Below are 20477 nucleotides of genomic sequence, written 5' to 3'. Positions count from 1 at the left end.
TTGTGCGCGCGCGCGTGCGTGTGGCTCTCGCTGAAAAACATTTCTAATTATTTTACTTTTATGGCTCTCTTAGTCAAAAAGGTTCCCGACCCCTGTTCTATTAAGTACAACTTCATTATGTGTGATTGTGGATCTCTCTCTCTCTGTCTCTCACTCTCACTAACTCTCTAACTCTCTCACTAACTCTCTAACGCTCTCACTAACTCTCTCACGCTCTCTCTAACTCTCTCACGCTTTCTCTCTCTGTACCTCTCTGTACCTCTCTCTCTCTCTCTCTCTCTCTCTCTCTCTCTCTCTCTCTCTCTCTCTCTCTCTCTCTCTCTCTCTCTCTCTCTCTCTCTCTCTCTCTCTCTCTCTCTCTCGATGCGGTGTGAATGTTTTAAATAGAAGTAATGTCATCCAATATACAACCCATTGATCTTTTCATGATTTTGTGGACTATTAACCGACTCAGTTTTAGTTTCCATGTGGACACATACCAATATGGTCATCGGTTAAACTTGCAGCGTTGCACTTGGCTGATTTCTGTGGAGGTTGGGATTCCGTTCAGTCACAGTATGTATGTATCTCCACAGTGTGTGCTTGGCATGACTACCAATCACTGCGAAGTGAGATGGGATACTTACTGATGTGACTCTGAACAGGATAAGGATATATAGTACAGTCGTTTGTTTTAAATAATAGCACGATTATCTCACTTAAAACAACTCTGAGTTCAAATTGATGTCAGTTTTAGTATTCTGATACAAAGTCCCGGTGACCAATTGCTATTCTTAGTGTGCCAAGTTTTATTGTCTCTGTTGCAGTGAATGGTAGCAATGGTTGACTTAGCCGTACTGGGCCACTAAATCACACAAACGGACACCTCATTCGGGTTTTTCAATTATCTCCTTCTCCTCGACTGTGATTTTGTTTTGTGTCTTCTTTGGCTGAACACAAACCTGTGGTGCGGTCTTTTTCGGTCCAATAATAGAAAAATTATCTTCAAATAGCTCCTCGGAGGCGATCGACGTGTAAATTCAGAAAGGGTGGGTGTAGAAAGGTGCGCCGGCTGGAGCGCTGTTCGGCCGTGTGCTTGCGCCGAAGATCCGAAGATCACTCCGCCAGATCCGAAGATCACTCCGTCAGCCGTGGTGGGTGTGTATCGCGAAAAGTAGTGGTTTAAGGTTTAATTTTCATAAATTTGATGTTCGTAAACCGAAAAGTTCGTAAGGTAAGGTGTTCGTAAGCCGAGGCCCCACTGTACACAGAATAGGTGGATTTTCTGTCCTCTCAACCACAGGCGAGAGGAGCTGCTGCAGGTGCCCTCTCTGCCATCAACAGAACAGTTCATGACATATGAGACAACACAAAAACACATTTTTGCGACACTAAACAACAGGTTGACACTAATGGACAGCAGCTCAATTTAGTGGCCAGAGCTGAGTTAGAATAAAACACACATTCAGTAACGTATACAGTGCAACTGGATGGTGAGCAATTGATGGTGCACCTTGTCTCTTGCCCAAAGTCAGCTGGGATCATCCACAGCTCAGCTGCCAACCTCACGACTGGTTCAGAAAATTGATGGACAGAAAACTGACTCAATTAAAGTTCTGTTGTTGAGTTTACTTTTAAAACGAGTAGTCTTCTTTTTCATTAGTGTGTTTATTTATGTATATTGAACTTGATTTTAATAACTGTGCCACTACTTTAAAACAAAAGTTGGAGTAAATAACATTTCTTCAGTCTAAAGAAGTCCTACGAGAAGAGCTCACATTTAAAATTCAACCCCCCCACAAAAAATGAAACTTTTACCTGCATATAATGAGATGAAGGCCGAGTCTATCACTTCATATTTCAGACCCGGGAGGAATGGACGCCACTGTGTGTGTAAAAAGAAGAGAAAGGATGGATTGAGAAGAGCAAACATGCTTAAGCAAGTTGAAATGCGTAAATCTTATAAAACAGTTTATAGTCCACCCTGACAATCACTGTTATTTATTTGAGCAACTTTATACGGTTGATGAGATGGTTGGGATTTGGTACCAAAACACTAGGTGGAGTAAAGAAGTAAAACATAAAAGCAATGACTTTGGGCTTTAGCAGAGTGAAAAATAGCTTCAAATATATGAATTGCCCGTAGATTTAGAAATGGGCCATAAACAATGACAATTGGTGATTTAAATCAACACAATGATGTGACAACAGAGAGGAACCCACAAGAAAAGGAATGGCAAGCTACAATTCTTTTTAAACAGATTTAACAATTAACAAGTCACTTCTTGTTAACTTGGGCGTAATTACAGGAGACAAGTCATTTGTTGCTGTGTATTCCTGAGGATCCAAACAAAAGCAACACCCGCCCTCCTCACCCCACACACACACACACACACACACACACAGACACCTTCTGAGATTTTCCATTCCCAACTCAAATTCATGCCAACGATAGTCACACAGAAAGTGAATGTATGAGATAAGACTGACAAAATGAGGTTAGTTATTTGACTCGTCACCAACTCAAAAACAAGACTTCCTGAATGTTCAGCGCGAGTCTTAAAACGTAAAATATAGCTATATGCGGTGGAATCTTATTAAAATACGCTCAGTAGAAGTCATTTGAAGTGATTTTACAAATTATGGACACAACTTGTCCGGGGACGTCGGTTGTCCTTTAATTATTAGTGTTTGATGCAGATTAAAACTGAAATATGTAGGAATTACAAATACGTGTATTTGACAGCTGCTGAACTTTGGCATTTTCGTGTTTATTATGTTTGTTAAAGTCATTATAAGTGCCTTCAGCGCTGGTTCCAAGAGGACAGTAATTTAATCTGTGCTGTATGTCATGCATATTAGCATATTTGACCATAAAGCTGACTTTGACTTTGAACTTGAGTCGAACCATAACAGAATCAGAGTGATTACAAAGCAGGTAGTATCAAATTTACTTTCACAATGAAAAGACAAACAAGATACAACTTTCATGGCTGCCTGCAGAGGGCACAAATCTACGTGTGAGGCAGATGCAGTGTGGACTCACAATTGTGCCTGTGCGAGTATGTTTCGTCTTGCGCGTGAGTTTCCAAGGAGTATGTGAAGATGCACAAAGAATGGCATGTGTATTAATTGGTAGATGGTCAAAGACTTCTGGCAGGAGCGATAAAAGGGGAACATTAAAGGGCTGAATTTAAATCCTACACATTTGCTGTCACCGCTAATTAAGCCACAGATTTCTTCTTTTCCTTGTCCTTCTCTCAGTGGCACCATTTAATGACTGCTGCTTTGCTTTATGCTGATAAAAACCGGTTCAGTGACAAGAAATCAATTCAACAAATTTACACCCATCCACACCAACAAAACAAATAAAGAACTTCATTTGGAATGTGAACGCAATAAATGTTTCTGCAAATGCCTTACATTCATTAAGGTAACACCTAACCCTTGATGCAGATGCAGAAGCCCTGCCATCTCAGCTATATTATCCCGTTTGGCCAGAAGTAGGCAATTAATTTTCTAAAGGGGCCATGCCAGAAACAGGAACAGTTGTCTAGGGTCACACCAAACTTCTCATCTCAATTTTGTTCCACATTAAATGTATGTACCTCGGTATATAAAACATGCTATTGTATTTTCTTCCAAAAAGTTGATAATTGGTGAATTCTGTTATATTTAGGGGATATAAAGTTATAACCCCGGCATGTCCACAGACCGGTCTGGGGCCCACTTATGACCCATGATAAACTTCCGACTGGCACGCTGCCTCTGGCATGAAATCAATTATGTGTGGCCCCTTGTGTGACCCTTTGCAGTCCATTTGTAAAATGGAAACATGTAGAAAAGAACAGTTGGTCAAAAAGTGGCCTCCCAATGAAATATGAAATAACTGTGTAACGCTAATTTGCCAAAAGACTCTGGGTGTTTTCAAGGAATTTAATAGCAAGACGTACTACCTAATAGAAACATGCAAACGACAAGAAGACTGGGAAATGGAATAAAACACAATGAACAATTAAAGTCATTGAAATTGGTCAGCCTCCACATATTTTCAGCAAACCAAATCTGGCCCCTCTGTGCAAAACGTTTGCACAGCCCTGTTATAAGCAGTCATTGAAGGGCAGAAATTGCAGTTACAAAAATGAGCGGGTAAAATGTTCTGTAGATGACTTGACAGAAGAAGATGAAAAACATATCTTTGGAAAAGCACCCGTCTTCACACCACGAAACAGTTTAACAGGGACTGTAGAGGCAGGATGTGTGACCGAGTGCCTTTGCCATGGTGTTGCCATGCACGCTTCGGACTCACAGCCTCCCAGTGTTGTCTGGGATACCCAGAGGCCATGGGTTCTGTAATTGGATTATTTACCTCCCGTTAGCAACAAAAAAATGAAAAATAATGAATAAATTAGACAGCCTTCAAAGCAAAACAACATTAGCGAGGGGTGTACATCTTTCAAAGACTAAATTATATGTGTCGCTATATTATGAGTGGGTTGCAATTCAAGGCTGGTCCATGTTTGTTCAATTCAGTGTTCAGTGGGATAACGATTCAATAAAACATGATTTGACTCTGGTCGAGAGGGTTAAGGCAATGTGTTTCTTGTCGCCCTCTCACCCCTTGGGTGATGTCCGTTCCCCATTTTAGCTTGCGTCCTCTACCAGAGGCCAGGAAGCTTGAGGGGTCTTCGCAGTATCCTTGCTGTTGCCAGCACTGCACTTTTCTGGACTGAGATATATCATGTTGTTACCGGGATCTGTTAACCCCCCCCCCCCCCCCCCCATCTAGTTTGGGGGTCACTGCCCCGAGTGCCGCGACCACCACAGGCACAACTGTCACATTTACTTTCCGGGCTCACTTCAGCTCCCTTCTGAGCCCTTGATATTTTTCTAGTTTTTTGTTGATAGAACGTTTATATACACATCCGTAAACATCCTATGTTCCTTCATTTCTAGTTTAGTCTAAATATGGATGTATGTGGTTTATTAGATAACTTTGCGTATCTACCATTATTAAACATCTTTACTTTCAGTCTGATATCATGTTAGACCCTCCTCGTCGCTGATAGGCCCGGTCGATATGATGTCATCACTACTGTATGTATAAAACCAGGTGAAAGGGGTGGCTCTATCTCTTGACCTTCCCACCTTGACCAAACATGTCTTTCTGTTGTCTACAAGAATAAAGTAATCTTTTTTGTTCACCACTTTGGTCCCTGATGTTGTTTCATCATAAAACTCCGTCAAGCCCAGAACCAGAAAGAGATCCATCATTTATCCCAACACCTGTGCGCCTCTTTTCTTTTGTTGTTTGCATCACTTGTGACCCCTACATCTACTCGAACGGCTTTCCTTTGCCCTTTATCTATGATCACAATATTTGATTGGTTCACCATTAGCATCTTGTGAGTCTGTATCTGGAATTCTATTCTCATTTGCTTCCTCAAGTTTAAAGAACAACACAATCCATATTCATTGGTCTGGTGCTCCTCACAACAAGTACGTTCCATTCACTTTGGCATGCATTCCGCACCTTTTTCCTCTTATGCCTTCCATCACACAATAGAAAAGAAATGGGCCAGTCATGAAAGAGCAAGTTTTCATTTCTTTCTCAAAGATAAGTCTGCACCTTTGTATTATTTCTTCTTTATAACAAGCACTGCAAAACAAATGCATTCTCACATCTAACCTTTGGCCACACAATCACAGCCTGACATACAACACAGAGGGCAGAAAATGCTGTGAATTCAGGAAATGCTACACAACAAATGAGTGTCTGATTTTATGTGGATTTGTGAGTTGTGTGTAGATGCTGTTGTGGGCCACTTGCAATAACTTTTTGTAGTTGTGTGAAATATCTTTCCTGTTAAATCTCGAGAGGGCCAAATAAAAACCAAGTGCAACATCGGTCTCGCCCACTCACCTACGGACACGCTCACACGCAAACGTGCATGTGCGCGCGCGCACACACACGCACGCGCACACACACACACACACACACACACACACACACACACACACACACACACACACACACACACACACACACACACACACACACACACACACACACACACTATCATGATTTCGTACATGACCTTCATAACTTTCATTAAATTGTTTCGATGAGCATAAACCACTTTAATTGCCTCAAAGATCGATGGGAGTGATTTGTATTTTATGAAGGGACAGAACGAGGGAACTTGAAAAGCGTAACTTGTCGCACAGAAAAAGGACATTTATATAAGTATTTGGAAAGTATTTTAGCTATGATACTTTATGTACATGCACTCGTAAATATACTCTCAAAAGGGGAGATGTCGATTGAAAGATTTTTGGCCAAAGGTTTAAGGAATGCTCTACAGGTGCAGTAATCCATTTATAAACAACAATCAGTTGCTTGATAGGCAACGCACAATTTCAATCCTCATAACCAAAGGTGTTAATGCAAATACAGATGTTGGCTGTGATATTGCCAAAAAATTAAATGTATATTTCTTCGTTTCATTCTGGACAAGTACATTTTCAGAAATCCTGTGCAGAATGTTCAAAGCTCATGCAAAAAAATGCTATTTACAACTTTAGCATAATGTGTTTGAATTAAGTAGTTTAGTGAGTGACATTGGTAAACACATCTTCCATTTAATGGATGTAACACGAGTCCCTTTTCTTGGTATCAACTCTTCAGCTTCAACGGCAGACATAATGTGAGCCGGGTGAGTGGGCTGCATGGCAGAAGTAGTAGAGAGGCAGAAAGCAGACATTAGCTACTGACGTCTGAAGAGCAGAAAAAGAGTAGTTTTATTTATATGCACCTCGATTTCCCGAATAAGCTAATTTTGAAATCCATGATTTTTAAAATGCCACATTAAACAAAACAAATTTGATTTATTGCCATGTCCTCGTTCACATTATGCTCCTGTTTTATTATTCGTGATAATATCCCATGCACCACCAATGAACCATAAAAACAGTACTGGCCACAGTATTGAATAAAAAAAAATGCTTAATTACCATTATAAGGCCATAGTGCAGGTAGTATTTTTATTTGGCATACATACGACATATGCATTACTGTGAAATAGTATTTGTCCCCTTTCTGATTTCTGTGTTCTTTATCACATACAATTTAAATTAATCAAAGCAATTATAATATCACACAGACAAAAATGCAGTTGTAGTCACTGAATGAAATTATAGAATGTACAGACTGAAGAGGCACAGTTGAAGGGGGCAGAGTTCCAATTATTGTGGCACAAGAAATCCGGTAAGACAATTCAGAACATTAAGACGCAGGGAAATCTCAGAAGGTTTCATGGAGGATCAAAATACAAAAAGAGGTGGCCAGTTAGAGAAAGGGAGCTGTTTGGAAATGGAGAGAAAGTAACAAAGAAAGGGATTATCAAAATGGGACTGGGAAAAGAGGAAGAAGATACAGTCATATCAGTCACTGTGATGAGGATAACCTGAGTCTTGTAAAAAAAAAACAATGTATGTACAAAAGTGGTGACCGCCCTTCATCAACCTCATCACCATCATTATTATGATTGCAGCTGAACAAAAAGACCAACACACACGCAAACACACAAAAACACGCACACACGCACATACACACACAATCTATCGTATCCTTTTGTAGCAAACGTTTAGTGTCTCTAGTCAACGATGAAGCTATTTCCGTGTTTTTTCAAACAACACGCCTGCCCGCTGGTTGCATTTGTGAGTGGTTGGGAAGTTCATGTAGATGCTATTTTGAAATAAATATATCTTGAGAGGGAATGAACAACACACTTAACGGAGCTAGTTATTTAAGGAAACAAAAGAAAATGGTGTTGACACTTTTGACCAGTTGAAAAAAAAAACTACAAGAACATTATTACAGTAATTGGATGGTTTAGGGCGCAGTGTCAGAACACCCGCTTCCAAACACAAAGCTAACAAGATGTGAGACACAGCTAAATATACATTATCTTCTATGCTACCTTATATAATATGGCAGCAGAGAACCACATTGAAGTAAAAGAAGTGGTGTTATGTCTTTTTTTTTTCGTGGGTCCAACCAATGATGTAACTGATAGAGTGCACAAATTATGAGATTAGAGTCGATCATCAATTTTGCATTAAATGCAAAGTATGGAGCGATTTTGATCCATTATATCAACATAAAGTTTAATGTGAGTCTATGTTCAAACATACCACACTGGAAAACCAGACATTAATTACAAAACAGCTGAAAAGGAAGCAAAAAAGACTGTCAGACGGATGAGGATTTGTTACATGCCGAACATGTCATTCCACACACCGCAAAGTGTCACGAAGAGCAAAATGCAAGTTTTCAAAGCAATCCCATATGCAATAAGAAAAGACCCCCGAAAGCATGAAAAACAGAAGATAAATGAACGTGTTTTCTCATTTACACTCACCCCAACCTCCACGTGATCCGAGCCCTTGTCATCCTGCTTGTGAAGAATCTCAAAGTAGTAGCGTCGAGAGGACATCAGGCTGAAGGCAGAGAGAGACAGACAGACAGAGAGAGAGTGAGACAGCGCGTGTTACTTATGTGACACCGAAATGGGATTTTCACCTAATGATCTGCTTTGAAAAAAAAACTGCAAGCGCAGCTGTGACGCTGCAGACTGTGCATAATATGTTCAGCACTGTGAAAAGGTTATTTGCTCCTTTCCTGATTTCTATATTCTTTGCATATGAGTCACACATAAGTCTATTTTAACATCACACATAGACAACCCACAGAAATACAAAATGCATGAAGTTTCTAAATGCCATCCATCCATCCATCTTGGCCGCTTATCTGGGGTCGGGTCGCGGGGGCAGCAGCTTCAGTATGGAAGCCCAGACTTCCCTCTCCCCAGCCACTTCTTCTAGATAGGATCCCGAGGCGTTCCCATGCAAGCTAGGAGACATAGTCTCTCCAGCGTGTCCTGGGTCGTCCCCGGGGTCTCCTGCCACTGGGGCATGCTCGGAACACCTCACCAGGGAGACGTCCTGGGGGCATCCGAATCAGATGCCCGAGTCACCTCATCTGGCTGCTCTCTATGTGGAGGAGAAGCGGCTCGATTCTGAGCCCCTCCCGGATGACAGTGCTTCTCACCTTATCTCTAAGGGAGAGCCCGGACACCCTATGGAGAAAGCTCATTTCGGCCGCTAGCATCCGGGATCTCGTTCTTTAGGACACAACCCATAGCTTGTGACCATAGATGAGGGTAAATTGAGAGCTTTGCTTTTTGGCTGAGCTCCTTCTTCACTACGACAGATCGGTACAAGTCCACATCACAGCAGATGCCGCGCCGATCCCGCTGTCGACCTCTCGCTGCCTCACACCCTCATTCGTGAACAAGACTCCCAGATACTTAAACTCCTCCACTTTAGGCAAAATCTCCTCCCCGACCCGGAGAGGGCACTCCACCCTTTTACGACTGAGAAGCATTGTCTCAGATTTGGAGGTGCTGATTCTTATCGCAGCCCACTTAGACACTTGCTCTCACTCCCACAGTCACATCACAACATTTCACAGCCTCCTTATTCTTTAATATCGTACTGATCTTAGATTTCGCCATGCTGTATTCCCTCGCCAGATCAGACACTCGCACACCTCCTTCATATTTTGCAATTATTTCTTCCTTAAATGCAATAGTGCACACACACACACACACACACACACACACACACACACACACACACACACACACACACACACACACACACACACACACACACACGCACACACACACACACACGCACGCGCACACACACACACGCACACACGCACATGCACACACAATATGTGCACGCATGCACACACATGCTAAATTGTTCCCAAATCAATATTTAAATTAACTAACCATCAAAATAACAATAAAAAAACTAAAACAAAAGAAGCCAGAAATCAAAATGGCGTAGGGTAATAGTTATTTGCCTTAAGCCTTGTTTATTTTTTTTTTTTTTTTGGGGGGGGGTTCAAAAATAATAATTATATGAATAATTATTATATGAATAATTATATGACTGCAAACATTCCAAAATGATCCTTTCACATGCATGTCTTGGCTACACTAATTTTTATATCACAAATCAACAAATTTGAGGCAACAGAATGCACAATGGATTTTACACAGGACAGGTGATTTCTTGTCGATTTGTTAAAAAAAAGGAACCGAACTCAAGGAAAAAAACTGCTCTGCGGAGGGCCATTTTAAAGAAAAACAACAGCTCTTCCAAGGACAAAGTGCAAGTGAAAGAGAAAACTAATTTTAAATCACTATTTTATTTTGTCCATGTTTTTTAATGATTGACAAAAAAAAGTTGCCTAATACCTAATAAAATAGCTGCCATTCATGACTTAACATGATATATGAGCATACATATAATGTGAGACCTCAGTGGACCTGGTGAGCATCAAATGAGTCATGTTCACATTTCAAAAATCACATCCATCCAATCTATTTTCCGTCATTCTTGTCCCATGAGGGTCACGGGTATGATTGAATGGTTCTTAGAAGACTTTCGGCAAGAAGCACGGTCAACATTGCAGTGGTCACAAGCCGATCGCAGGCCACGTGTCAACCAAAGTCTTCAATTAACATTAGTGTTTTTTTTTAAACGAGGGAGGAAGCCAAAATCATGCATGATTGCCGTCACCGGTTGCAATGAAACATTTTCTATATGTCCACTCATCCATCATGTCACTTATCCTCACGAAAGCTGCAGGTGTGCTGCAGCTATCACAGCTGTCTTTGGGCAGTAGGCTGGAGACAACCTGACCTAGTTACCAGCCAATTGCAGGGTACAGGCATACAAACAACCATTCACATTCACGATCACACCTACAGACAATTTCGAGTGTTTCATTAACCTCCTATACATGTTTTTGGAACATGTGATATTTCAAGGAAAATAATGAATACTTCATTAATGTTTGCGTCTCTGTTTCTAAAGTAATTCACTATGTGGTGCCTTTATCAGTTCTTTTTCTGTCTATGTTTCAATATTCTTTGAAGCTGTTCCCCCCGTCTGTCTCGCAGCTGAAACAAAAACCAGCACATCCTCTTTGCTGAACTCTGTTTTGGATTTGAAGGAAAAAATAGAAGACGCTCAAAAAAACGCAGAATCACATTCTAGGCAGAAATGAGTTTTTCCACCCTCTTATTTTTTGTTTGCGCTTGACTCATGTTTGTTGTAGTTTTTTATGACACAATGTACGAATATATTCTTTTCCAAAGACAAAAGGCTTTAGGCTCGGCAGGGACTCATCAGGAAGAGACCAGGAAACGCACAATCAAATGTGCATTACAATCAATGTCATGTTGTGAGCCAGTCAGGAATGATATAAAAATGTAATTTTCATCAAGAAAAGTGAGTCCAACTGATTGTTACAAGATTGCAATGTTTTGTGAATCTCATTAATTCAAATTTAATATGCAATTGGTTGCCCCTCGAATCTCTTCAGTGGAGACTTGTCAGTGTTCACCACAACCTGCATGAAGCATGGTAACATGTATTTGGGAGATGACACACAGACTCAACATTTGGCACCCTCATGTTAAGGCAAGAAAAATCTGAAATGGTGACTAAAAAAAGGCGCACCGGGGGAGTCTTTAAAATGAAAATAAAACATTGTTTTTTTAAAAAAGCTAGTGTATGCTTAACCATGTCTGTGTCCAATGACACAATGTGCGCCTTCAGGCCTCCACCAACAGTGTAGGGGGACAGAGTAAAATGAAAAGAGCAAAGGATGTTGGAGGAGTGTCACCAGTTATGCCATGTGCACACGTTGTCGTCATCATGTGGGTGATCAATGACAGGAGCCTAAGAGGTTAAGCCTCTCATGAGTGCTGCTCATCCCTCACAGTGGCTGAGATGCCAGCACAAGTGACTTTTTACCAGGTAATGCCACCTAATCACCGTCTAAGCTCCTTGCTTATAGGGAGGGCATTGCTTACATTGACAAAAATTAAAAATGATCAGATAGCAAAAACATGAATATTTATTTATTTATATTATTTATTTATATATTTATACAATGGAATAATAACAATGATCAAATTGTGTAATGCTTGGTCAGATGGGAGCTAAATTGAATTGAGGAGTGTGTGGATAGTAGTTTCGACCGTTTATGTGTGTGTGTGCGCACGTGTGTGTGTGCATAAGCATGTTTAAGAATATTTTTGGCAGTTTCCCAGTGATGGATCATGCAGTTTGGTTCGAACCAAATGAAGACACTCGTGTGGTATGAAAGATGAAGGAGGAGTGGTTGCAATGAATGGGGGAAACAAAGAAATAACTTAAAATTAATACATCTCACTGACACATAATTTTGATTCAACTCTCTCAGAAAAGAACCAGTGAAGTGTAAGTGAACAGGCGGAGGAAAAGAAAAGCTATTTTCATATGACCATAGATCAGAGGAGCACACAGAACAAAAGTCTCATTTCCTGAGTAATTAGCCTAGTTTGAAGTGTTTCTTCTTGGAACCAGGCTGTATTCCAGAAATTCCTGAAAGATGTGGTCTACGTCCTACAACATGATAAAGTGTACATAACAATGTGCACAGTTCTTACTCAGAGCAGGTGGGTTCAAAACAGTAGCTGTCACGGTTTGCAAGGTGGTGATGGCGGGTGCGGATCCCAAAAAGCAGGCAGGAGGGAGCAGGAGGTTGTTTGACAAATTGTATTAAAATAAAGTCAGCAGGACCAAAATGTAAAACATCAAAATGATCTGAATGGAAAAAATACAAAGTAGCAAAAGAAGACCAAAAGTAAAAGCCCGCCAAGGTTAAACAAACACGTACACGATGCATGCTGCAACCAAGCAGCAAACAAACAATGAATCGGCACCGGATGATCGTGCCAGGTGTCCTTTTAAGTGTTATTGATTATAACGACCAGCACCTGCGAGGCTGCCGGCAGGGCTGACGTCGCTACCCGCTGGTGGCCAAACTGATCGGGACGACCAGCACCTGTGAGGTGTAGGCGGGGGCGACAGCGCCCCCCGTTGGTCGCCAACCAGATCTTGACAGTAGCAGGTTTTGAATGGAACCCCCGACCAGTAAAAATAAATCCGTCATAGCTTTTGTTCCAATTATGCAAATGAATTGAGGGCCCTGACTGAAGATGTTATTCTCAGTCAGACAATAAGAAAATGTATCTACAGTACTTTATTTCTTAGAACAAAAGGATGCAGTGGTACCACTACATACAAATGATTCTTCATAAGAAATGCTCAAGTTATGAAACTTCTCAGTAAGAAAATATTGCCTCTTCCTACGAAAGAAATGTAAAGATAGAGAACTTAAACATTTCTGGCAACTAATATAAAAGCCCAGCACCATTGAATCAATCTTCTGCAATTCGTTTGGATTCCTGAAAGATTTGCAATTTGAAGCCAAGCAGTGGGTAAGGACTCAAATGGAAAAAAAACAATTAAATGTGCTGCAAAGTCATCACACCTTTTCTGGTTTGTGCGTTGAGGCTTGAACTTCGAAGCTTTCCTATTCTCGTGAAATATTGAATGCAGTATTGAAAGGAGGATGAAAATAGGGGCACGCAGCTCACGCATAAATGATGTGAAGTGTATTGTGGAGGTTTGGTTATTTTTAGCTGCAGAGATTAATGCTAAAAACAACTGTTAGGCTGCTATTGCCAAAGATATAAACCAAGAGCACAGGATATGGGGACACTTTGATCCACAGTGGTACACACATACACAACTTGTATGCACACACGATGAATCCCCAAGAGTGCCATCTTAAGACACCTTCTGCCCTTGCAAAAAATGCCAGCTGTCTTTTCATTGTTCTCCCTCTCAGCACACAACTGAAATGTGTCCTCGGGGCTCAGCAATTTCCTCATTTTCTAATTAATGCTATCTGACTTGCCACCCCAGCTCTTGATTTAGCCTCCTCCTCAGTAGGACAGTCGTGATCGCAGTGTTTAGAGCTGCCCCAAGGAGATGCACAAACTTCACTTTTCACCAACTTGCGCTCTCACTGTGTCTTCAATCCATTTCTCATGCATTGCATACTGCTCATGCTGCTCCCTCCCCCTGCAGCCTTCGTATATCTTTGATGCCCATTCCCCTCCCTCCACTTCATCCTCGCCGTATCTCGCCTGTGCCTTCTCTCAATGTGAGTCTTGTACATTCCTGTATCCACAAGTATCCGCAACTATTGACCCAATTTGCCATTTGCCAAGGGGTTCAAATAACGCATTGCAACAAGGGTTTTCAACACACCTCTCATTCAGATTTTCGCACTTTGGTTTTTGGGATCCTGGCCAAAGTGAGTGACTGCCTTTGTTGCCAGTGGGTCTTGCACAAGTAAGAAGCAATGTCATGCAGTGCGACAGCAACCACAGCAGTGTATCGACATCGTTGGAAAGGAAATTCATCAGTGAAACTGAGTATTGTGCTTTCTGATGACACTTGATGAAAGTCTGAATGTAATTAACAAGATTATTAAAACTTAATAACTGGCAACTGTTCTCCTTGATAAAATAAAACCAGTCGTGAGTGTGCTAACAATTCTTCAACGCTATTAATATTTCACTTTTTCTGTCATTTAAAAGTCATTCTCCAAAACAATATAGATTTTGTGTTTATGATTGCTCACTTCTGCTCTTAGACTGGCTTCAACTACTCTTCCATTGTTTCATTGTCTGGCTCATCAACTTTATTCCACTATAGTGACTATAACTTTCCACATCTCCGTTGTTCTTAAAAATGGGGACCAGTACACTTCACCTCCATTCATCAGGCATCTTCTTACCATCTAAGTTCTTGTTGAACAAATTGATGATTACATTGTGTTTCAAAATTGCCCTTTATGTTCTTGTGTTATGCGTGTTCTAATTATTGTTATTGCTCAAAATGTCCATCAGCAGTGCAATAACAACTCATGAAGGTATTGACTACACTGTCCTCTCGAGATGCTCAATTCTTTACACCGGTACTTCAATGATTCCATGATAGATAGGAATATTTCACCGAGAGGCACCCTTATTCCAGCTTCACTCACTGTTACTGTCTGGGCAAAAAAAAAACCTCTCCATCCAACGAATCCTTGTGAAAAGAAATCCCAAGTTTCCAGGATGCAAAATGCTTGGGAATAAAGGATGAAGACACAGAGGAAGATGATGGGGGAAGAAAGTAGAAAGGCAGAGGTGGATTCATGAGTGTACACACAATGAAACGTGTGCATACAATGCAAGAAGGGAGGAAATATAATCATTGCCTTCATGTCTGAAGAGTTTCGGGCGTAAATGCTATTTCCCCCAGTTGTTATTGGATTCCTTCACAATACCAGCTGCAGCATCACAGATAACCTTCAAAAGCTATTTCAGCGTTGCTCCTCAGCATGCCACAGTCATAGGTCAGCTCCTGCATTTCAGTTTCACTTCTTGAACACGGACATGCTAAATCCACCATGGGTGTCAATTGATCAGGAAAAAATTATCCCGTTAACTGCAGCTCAGGATTAGGTCAGCACTAATTGCTTTCCGGTATGTTTTACAAAATATGCCCTACGATCTTCTGCATTGCATAAAAGAAGACTTTATCAACATCGCAGGGATAATACTAGTGGGCCTCAATCGGCAGTACATTTGCTCCTAAAAGCTAGCAACCACTCATTTGACGACAATGAGGTTAAAATCTTAGCGAAAGAACATAGATGGTCTGAAAGAAGCGATTCTCATAAAACAACTAAATCCTTCATTAAACCGGTCTGGTGGGGTGAGGTTCAATTTGGATCGTTCATACAATAGCCTGCTTAGGCAACATTCGTAATGCTGATGAGGTAATACCGGAGGGATTGGGGCAAACAGGACAGTCGTTACAATCAGTGGGGCCACAGGGAGTGGTCCTCTGCTCCCCCCAACCTGAGAGTAGGGAGCTATCATAGCTGTGTCTGGCGCCGCCATGTCTGGACATTAGGGATATATAAATAGGGCCGATACGAACAGTAAGACTAGTTCGCTGACGAAGCCTCTTGTATAGGAGGCGAAACGTCCAACACCTTCAAAAAAGTACAGATGACGGCTGAAGAAACCTTCTCATCGATGGACCACTGCTGTACGACTGAAAGCTTACACAGACATAAAAGAAGACACACATGCAAAGTTAGGATTCAACGTGGTACATATTAATGTATTGGGTTTTTTTTTTCAAACAGTCAATGCTGTCTACATAGCCCAAGGCTTGAACTGCTGTCATGGAAGAGAGATATTGTTGTCTGACGTATCTGGGTCCCTCGCCTGACAGCTAAAGTGTCGCCTATGACCCAGCACAGACACTGCCAAACCACCATTTCACTTCACCGTCATCGTCACTGTTTTGTTATGATAAAAATAACAAAGAATCACTATAGAATTCACACTTTCAAATTGATCTTCTCAGTATATTGGAATCAGTTTGCTTCTCACAAGATAATCTTTTTTTTTCTCTATTAACTTCCTCCAAGTGGTTACGTTTCATTTATTTCTAACTGCTTCATACAACAAAGAGGATGCATAAAAGTGGTTAAGACTGAATGACTGTGTGTGTCTTATTGGATTGGATTTGGTTTGGATTGGATTTGCCTTTATTAGTCTCGCAGTTATGTGTTGTGTCATATTATTTTGTTATTTTGACTTCAAGATGGCGCCACAAGAGTGGGTGCCGTTACAAAATCTCCAGTATTTCTTTCTATTACTTCTTCCTTTCATAACTTTGCTGCTGAGAATTGGTAATTTCTCCATTGTGAGACTAATAAATGTTTCTTATCTTTTCATAGTTTCCCTTTCATCTAATTATGCTGCAGATTAGGTTAAGAAGAGGACATAAAAATGATGCCATGTTCATCCTTTTCTGATTAGGTTTGATGAAATGAAAACCTGTGCAATTGTATTGATGGTGCAGTTTCGTGAAGCATATTATTAAACAAAAAAAAACATTCAGACTACTTGATAAAGGCATTGGCTTTCGCTGGTGTCATTTGTTCATAACAACCCTCATGCGCCCACACTGACGTGGTAAATGTATCCATTCATCTGGGTATTCCTTTATGGACGGTTCTATGTGCATTAGCATACAGTCAAGGCACACAAAGGCCTTCTCCAAACTGTTCCCATAAAAGTGAAATGCTACAATGGTTAAAGTTCTCCTGGAAGAAAACATATTTTAAGATGGCATATTAAAGGCCAATATCACTGATTTATTGATGAATTGAAGCAAAGTTATTATTTAATACACCCTGTGCCCAACACAGATTAACCTGTGTGTGTGTGTGTGTGTGTGTGTGTGTGTGTGTGTGTGTGTGTGTGTGTGTGTGTGTGTGTGTGTGTGTGTGTGTGTGTGTGTGTGTGTGTGTGTGTGTGTGTGCGTGTGTGTGTGTGTGTGTGTGTGTGTGTGTGCGAGGGGGGGTGTTATGGGCTTTAGTGGGTGGTGAGGATTCAACACCTCTAGATTGCAACTATGAACCTTCTGACAGGCGAGTGAATTGTTTCTTGTGAAGCCCTCAACCACACAGTGCTTCATTCCTTGACAATATGATTCAGTCTTACAAAAGCCATTAGTCACTGTTCACTTAACTGCCGCTGCTGTTCAGCTCCAGCGATCCGGGACATAAATAACCATGCTACATAGCATGAGAAAAGAAACGGAAAGCAGAGCAGCTAAGTATTGTGTTTTTTTGTTTGTTTTGTATTTGGGTTTTTTTTTTCTTAACATCAGTGCTGCTCACCACCCTTGTGTGTTTTCTTGTGTGACCCACACACAGCTTGTTTTCTTTGATGCTGCTTCAGCCTGCCAATTAAATCTGATCAAGAACTAACTACAGGGCATGTGTTGAGTTCTTTCAACAGTCTTGGTTGGCCCTGAACATAAAACACTGCATCGGTGTTTCCATGAGTATTGCCAATGAACTTTTCATTCTTAAAGACTGATCTTTTCAATCTAGTGAGTGGCAGTCAAATTCATAATTGATATTTTATCCAACCAACCATCCATCCAAGTGCTTATGCTAACCAGAAGACCACCGCCCATATTTCTATCTTATTTTGTTGTTTCTTAATTCTTCTTTTTTATTCTGTCTGTTTTGATTATTTTTCAGAATCAGCTGAAATGAAGTGTGGTTCCTTGTAGCGGGATCAAAATCAGAAAGCCTTTAATGGGGAAATGTGTATATAGTGCACGTATAAAAAAGCATATTTGATACATGAAAATGTATTGGCAGGAGCCCATACTCCCCCCCCCCCCCCCATCTAGCCTTGCCGAGTATTTAAGGACTGCCAAGATCTCCTCCTCGACATGTAGGGGGCACTCCATCCTTTTCCGACTGAGAACCATTGTCTCAGATTTGGAGGTGCTGATTCTCATCCCAACCGCTTCACATTCGGCTGCGAAACGCTACATAGAGACTTGGAGAGCCATACTTGCAGGCCCCAACAGTACCACATCATCTGCAAAAAGCAGAGATGCTATACTTAGGCCACCAAAATGGAATTAGAAATAGAGTAGAAATTCTGTCCATAAAGGTTATGAACAGATTATGTAACAAAGTGCAGCCTTGGTGGAGCCCAACCTTCACTGGAAATCATTCCGACTTATTGCCAGCAATGAGAATCAAACTCTGACATCTGTCGTATTGGGACCGAACGGTCCATATTAGGGGTTCCTGTACCTCATACTCCCGAAGCAACCTCCACAGAATTCCCCAAGGGACATGGTCAAACACCTTCTCAAAGTCCACAACGCACATGTAGGCTGGTTGGGCGAATTCCCATGCACCCTCTAGGACCCTGCTAAGGGTGTAGAGCTGGTCCACTGTTCCACGGCCAGGACGAAAATTACGCTGCATCTCCTCAATCTGAGGCTCGACTTCTCGACGGACCCTCCCCTCGAGAACAGCTGAATAGACCTTACCAGGGAGGAAAAGGGGACCACCAACCCCGGTCTGCCAATCCAGAGTCACTTTCCCCGATGACCATGCAATGTTGCAGAGGCGTGTCAATAAAAACAGCCCCACAACATTCAGAGCTTTGAGGACCTCCGGGTGGATCTCATTCATACCTGGGGCCTCCACCGAGGACCTTTTTGACCACATCGGTGACTTCAACCACACAGATCGGAGAGCCTATCTCAGAGTCCCCAGACTCTGTTTCCTCCAAGGAAGGCATGTTGGTGGCGTTGAGGAGGTCTTCGAAGTACTCTGCCCTCCGGTTCACGACGTCTCGAGTCGAGGTCAGCAGCGCCCCATCCTCATCACTGTACACAGTGTTAGTGGTGCACTGCTTTCCCCTCCAGAGACGCCGGATGGTGGACCAGAATTTCCTCGAAGCCGTCCGGAAGTTGGCTTCCATGGCCTCATCGAACTTTTCACTAAAAGCGCATTGTGCTTGGCTAATCGATACCTGTCAGCTTTCTCTGGGGTCCCACAGGCCATATATGCCCGATAGGACAGTTTGACGGCATCCCTTACTGCTGGTGTTCACCAGCAAGTATGGGGGTAGCAGCCACGAGAGCCACCAACCACCTTATGACCTCACCTCCGATTGGAATCATTTTTATAATCTACAAAGTATTTGGTATGATTGAAAATGCAATTTATATGCCCAAAGATCAATCAAAAACTCATTTATGTATCATTGAGACAAGCAATTCTGAAATTTGAGATAATAAAGGCACACACAGGGGCGTTTAAAAATAAATGTTTGTATTCTTAAACGGGGGTGTGCTCATTTATTTTTATACACAGTATTTTTTTCTAAATGTCTCCCAGTAGTCTTATGATAATGAGAAAAAATACAAGATTGCAATATGGCAATGATGCAACGGCAAGGAAAGTGGGTGTGATTCTGAAAGCATATTACTGTATCAAAAAAAATTGGAACTATGCACAAGTGATCAATGTTCAACATCCAAGTCATTGATCCTGAACAAAGTTCTTGAAATGGGTAAAGAAATGCAAATGAAATACATGCCGAGAACACAATAAGCATGGCGAATGCTGGTATGGTCGTTGCCCTTTGTGTCACAGCGACACAAAATCGCCCCTGACCTTATCAAATACAGTTGCTGACCTTTCTTCTGTTCCTTTAAATGTGAACAGTGGCAGTCAGGAATGAGGCAGCCAACTAAAAAGTCAAACAACTCCATTTTCAACACTGCTGGCTTTGTAATATAATGACCTCAAAAGAATGTATTTGTTAACAAGTGCACATTTGCTTGTGCGGGAAAGCATGAATATGTGCCCTGGGATACAGGCCTGCATGAAGAACATCAAACAAGATGGTGCCTAATTATGTTCAGATCGAACATTCACTGTACCTTATGAAGCTGTGCCCCTTAAAGGACAACCTACGTCACTTTTTTGTGTCCTAACTGACATCAGAAAATGTTTTATAGCATCTAAAATACCCAAAACACGCAGTATGATATTTTTATTTAAATGCAAAACACCAATAAAAATGACTTAAAGTGTCCAAAATCTGCAATTGAGCTGCGAA

At 41.4% G+C, this 20477-nt stretch overlaps 1 protein-coding gene across 3 annotated transcripts in view; it reads right to left on the bottom strand.

Moving 5' to 3' along the window:
* b4galnt4a (beta-1,4-N-acetyl-galactosaminyltransferase 4a) overlaps positions 1-20477 on the bottom strand; it is a 192130-nt gene that overhangs the window by 16311 nt on the left and 155342 nt on the right. For all 3 annotated transcript variants that reach the window (XM_088997298.1, XM_088997301.1, XM_088997300.1), the window contains 2 exons: positions 8403-8481; positions 1798-1864 (listed from right to left, as the gene is read on the bottom strand). In XM_088997298.1, coding sequence (XP_088853424.1) covers positions 1798-1864; positions 8403-8481 — 146 coding nt within the window. The remainder of the gene's footprint in view (positions 1-1797; positions 1865-8402; positions 8482-20477) is intronic.

This window comes from Hippocampus bargibanti, linkage group LG05 (assembly GCF_051943395.1).
Source record: "Hippocampus bargibanti isolate YZ-2025 linkage group LG05, ASM5194339v1, whole genome shotgun sequence".
Taxonomy (NCBI): domain Eukaryota; kingdom Metazoa; phylum Chordata; class Actinopteri; order Syngnathiformes; family Syngnathidae; genus Hippocampus; species Hippocampus bargibanti.
This window is presented reverse-complemented; position numbering and strand designations above follow the sequence as displayed.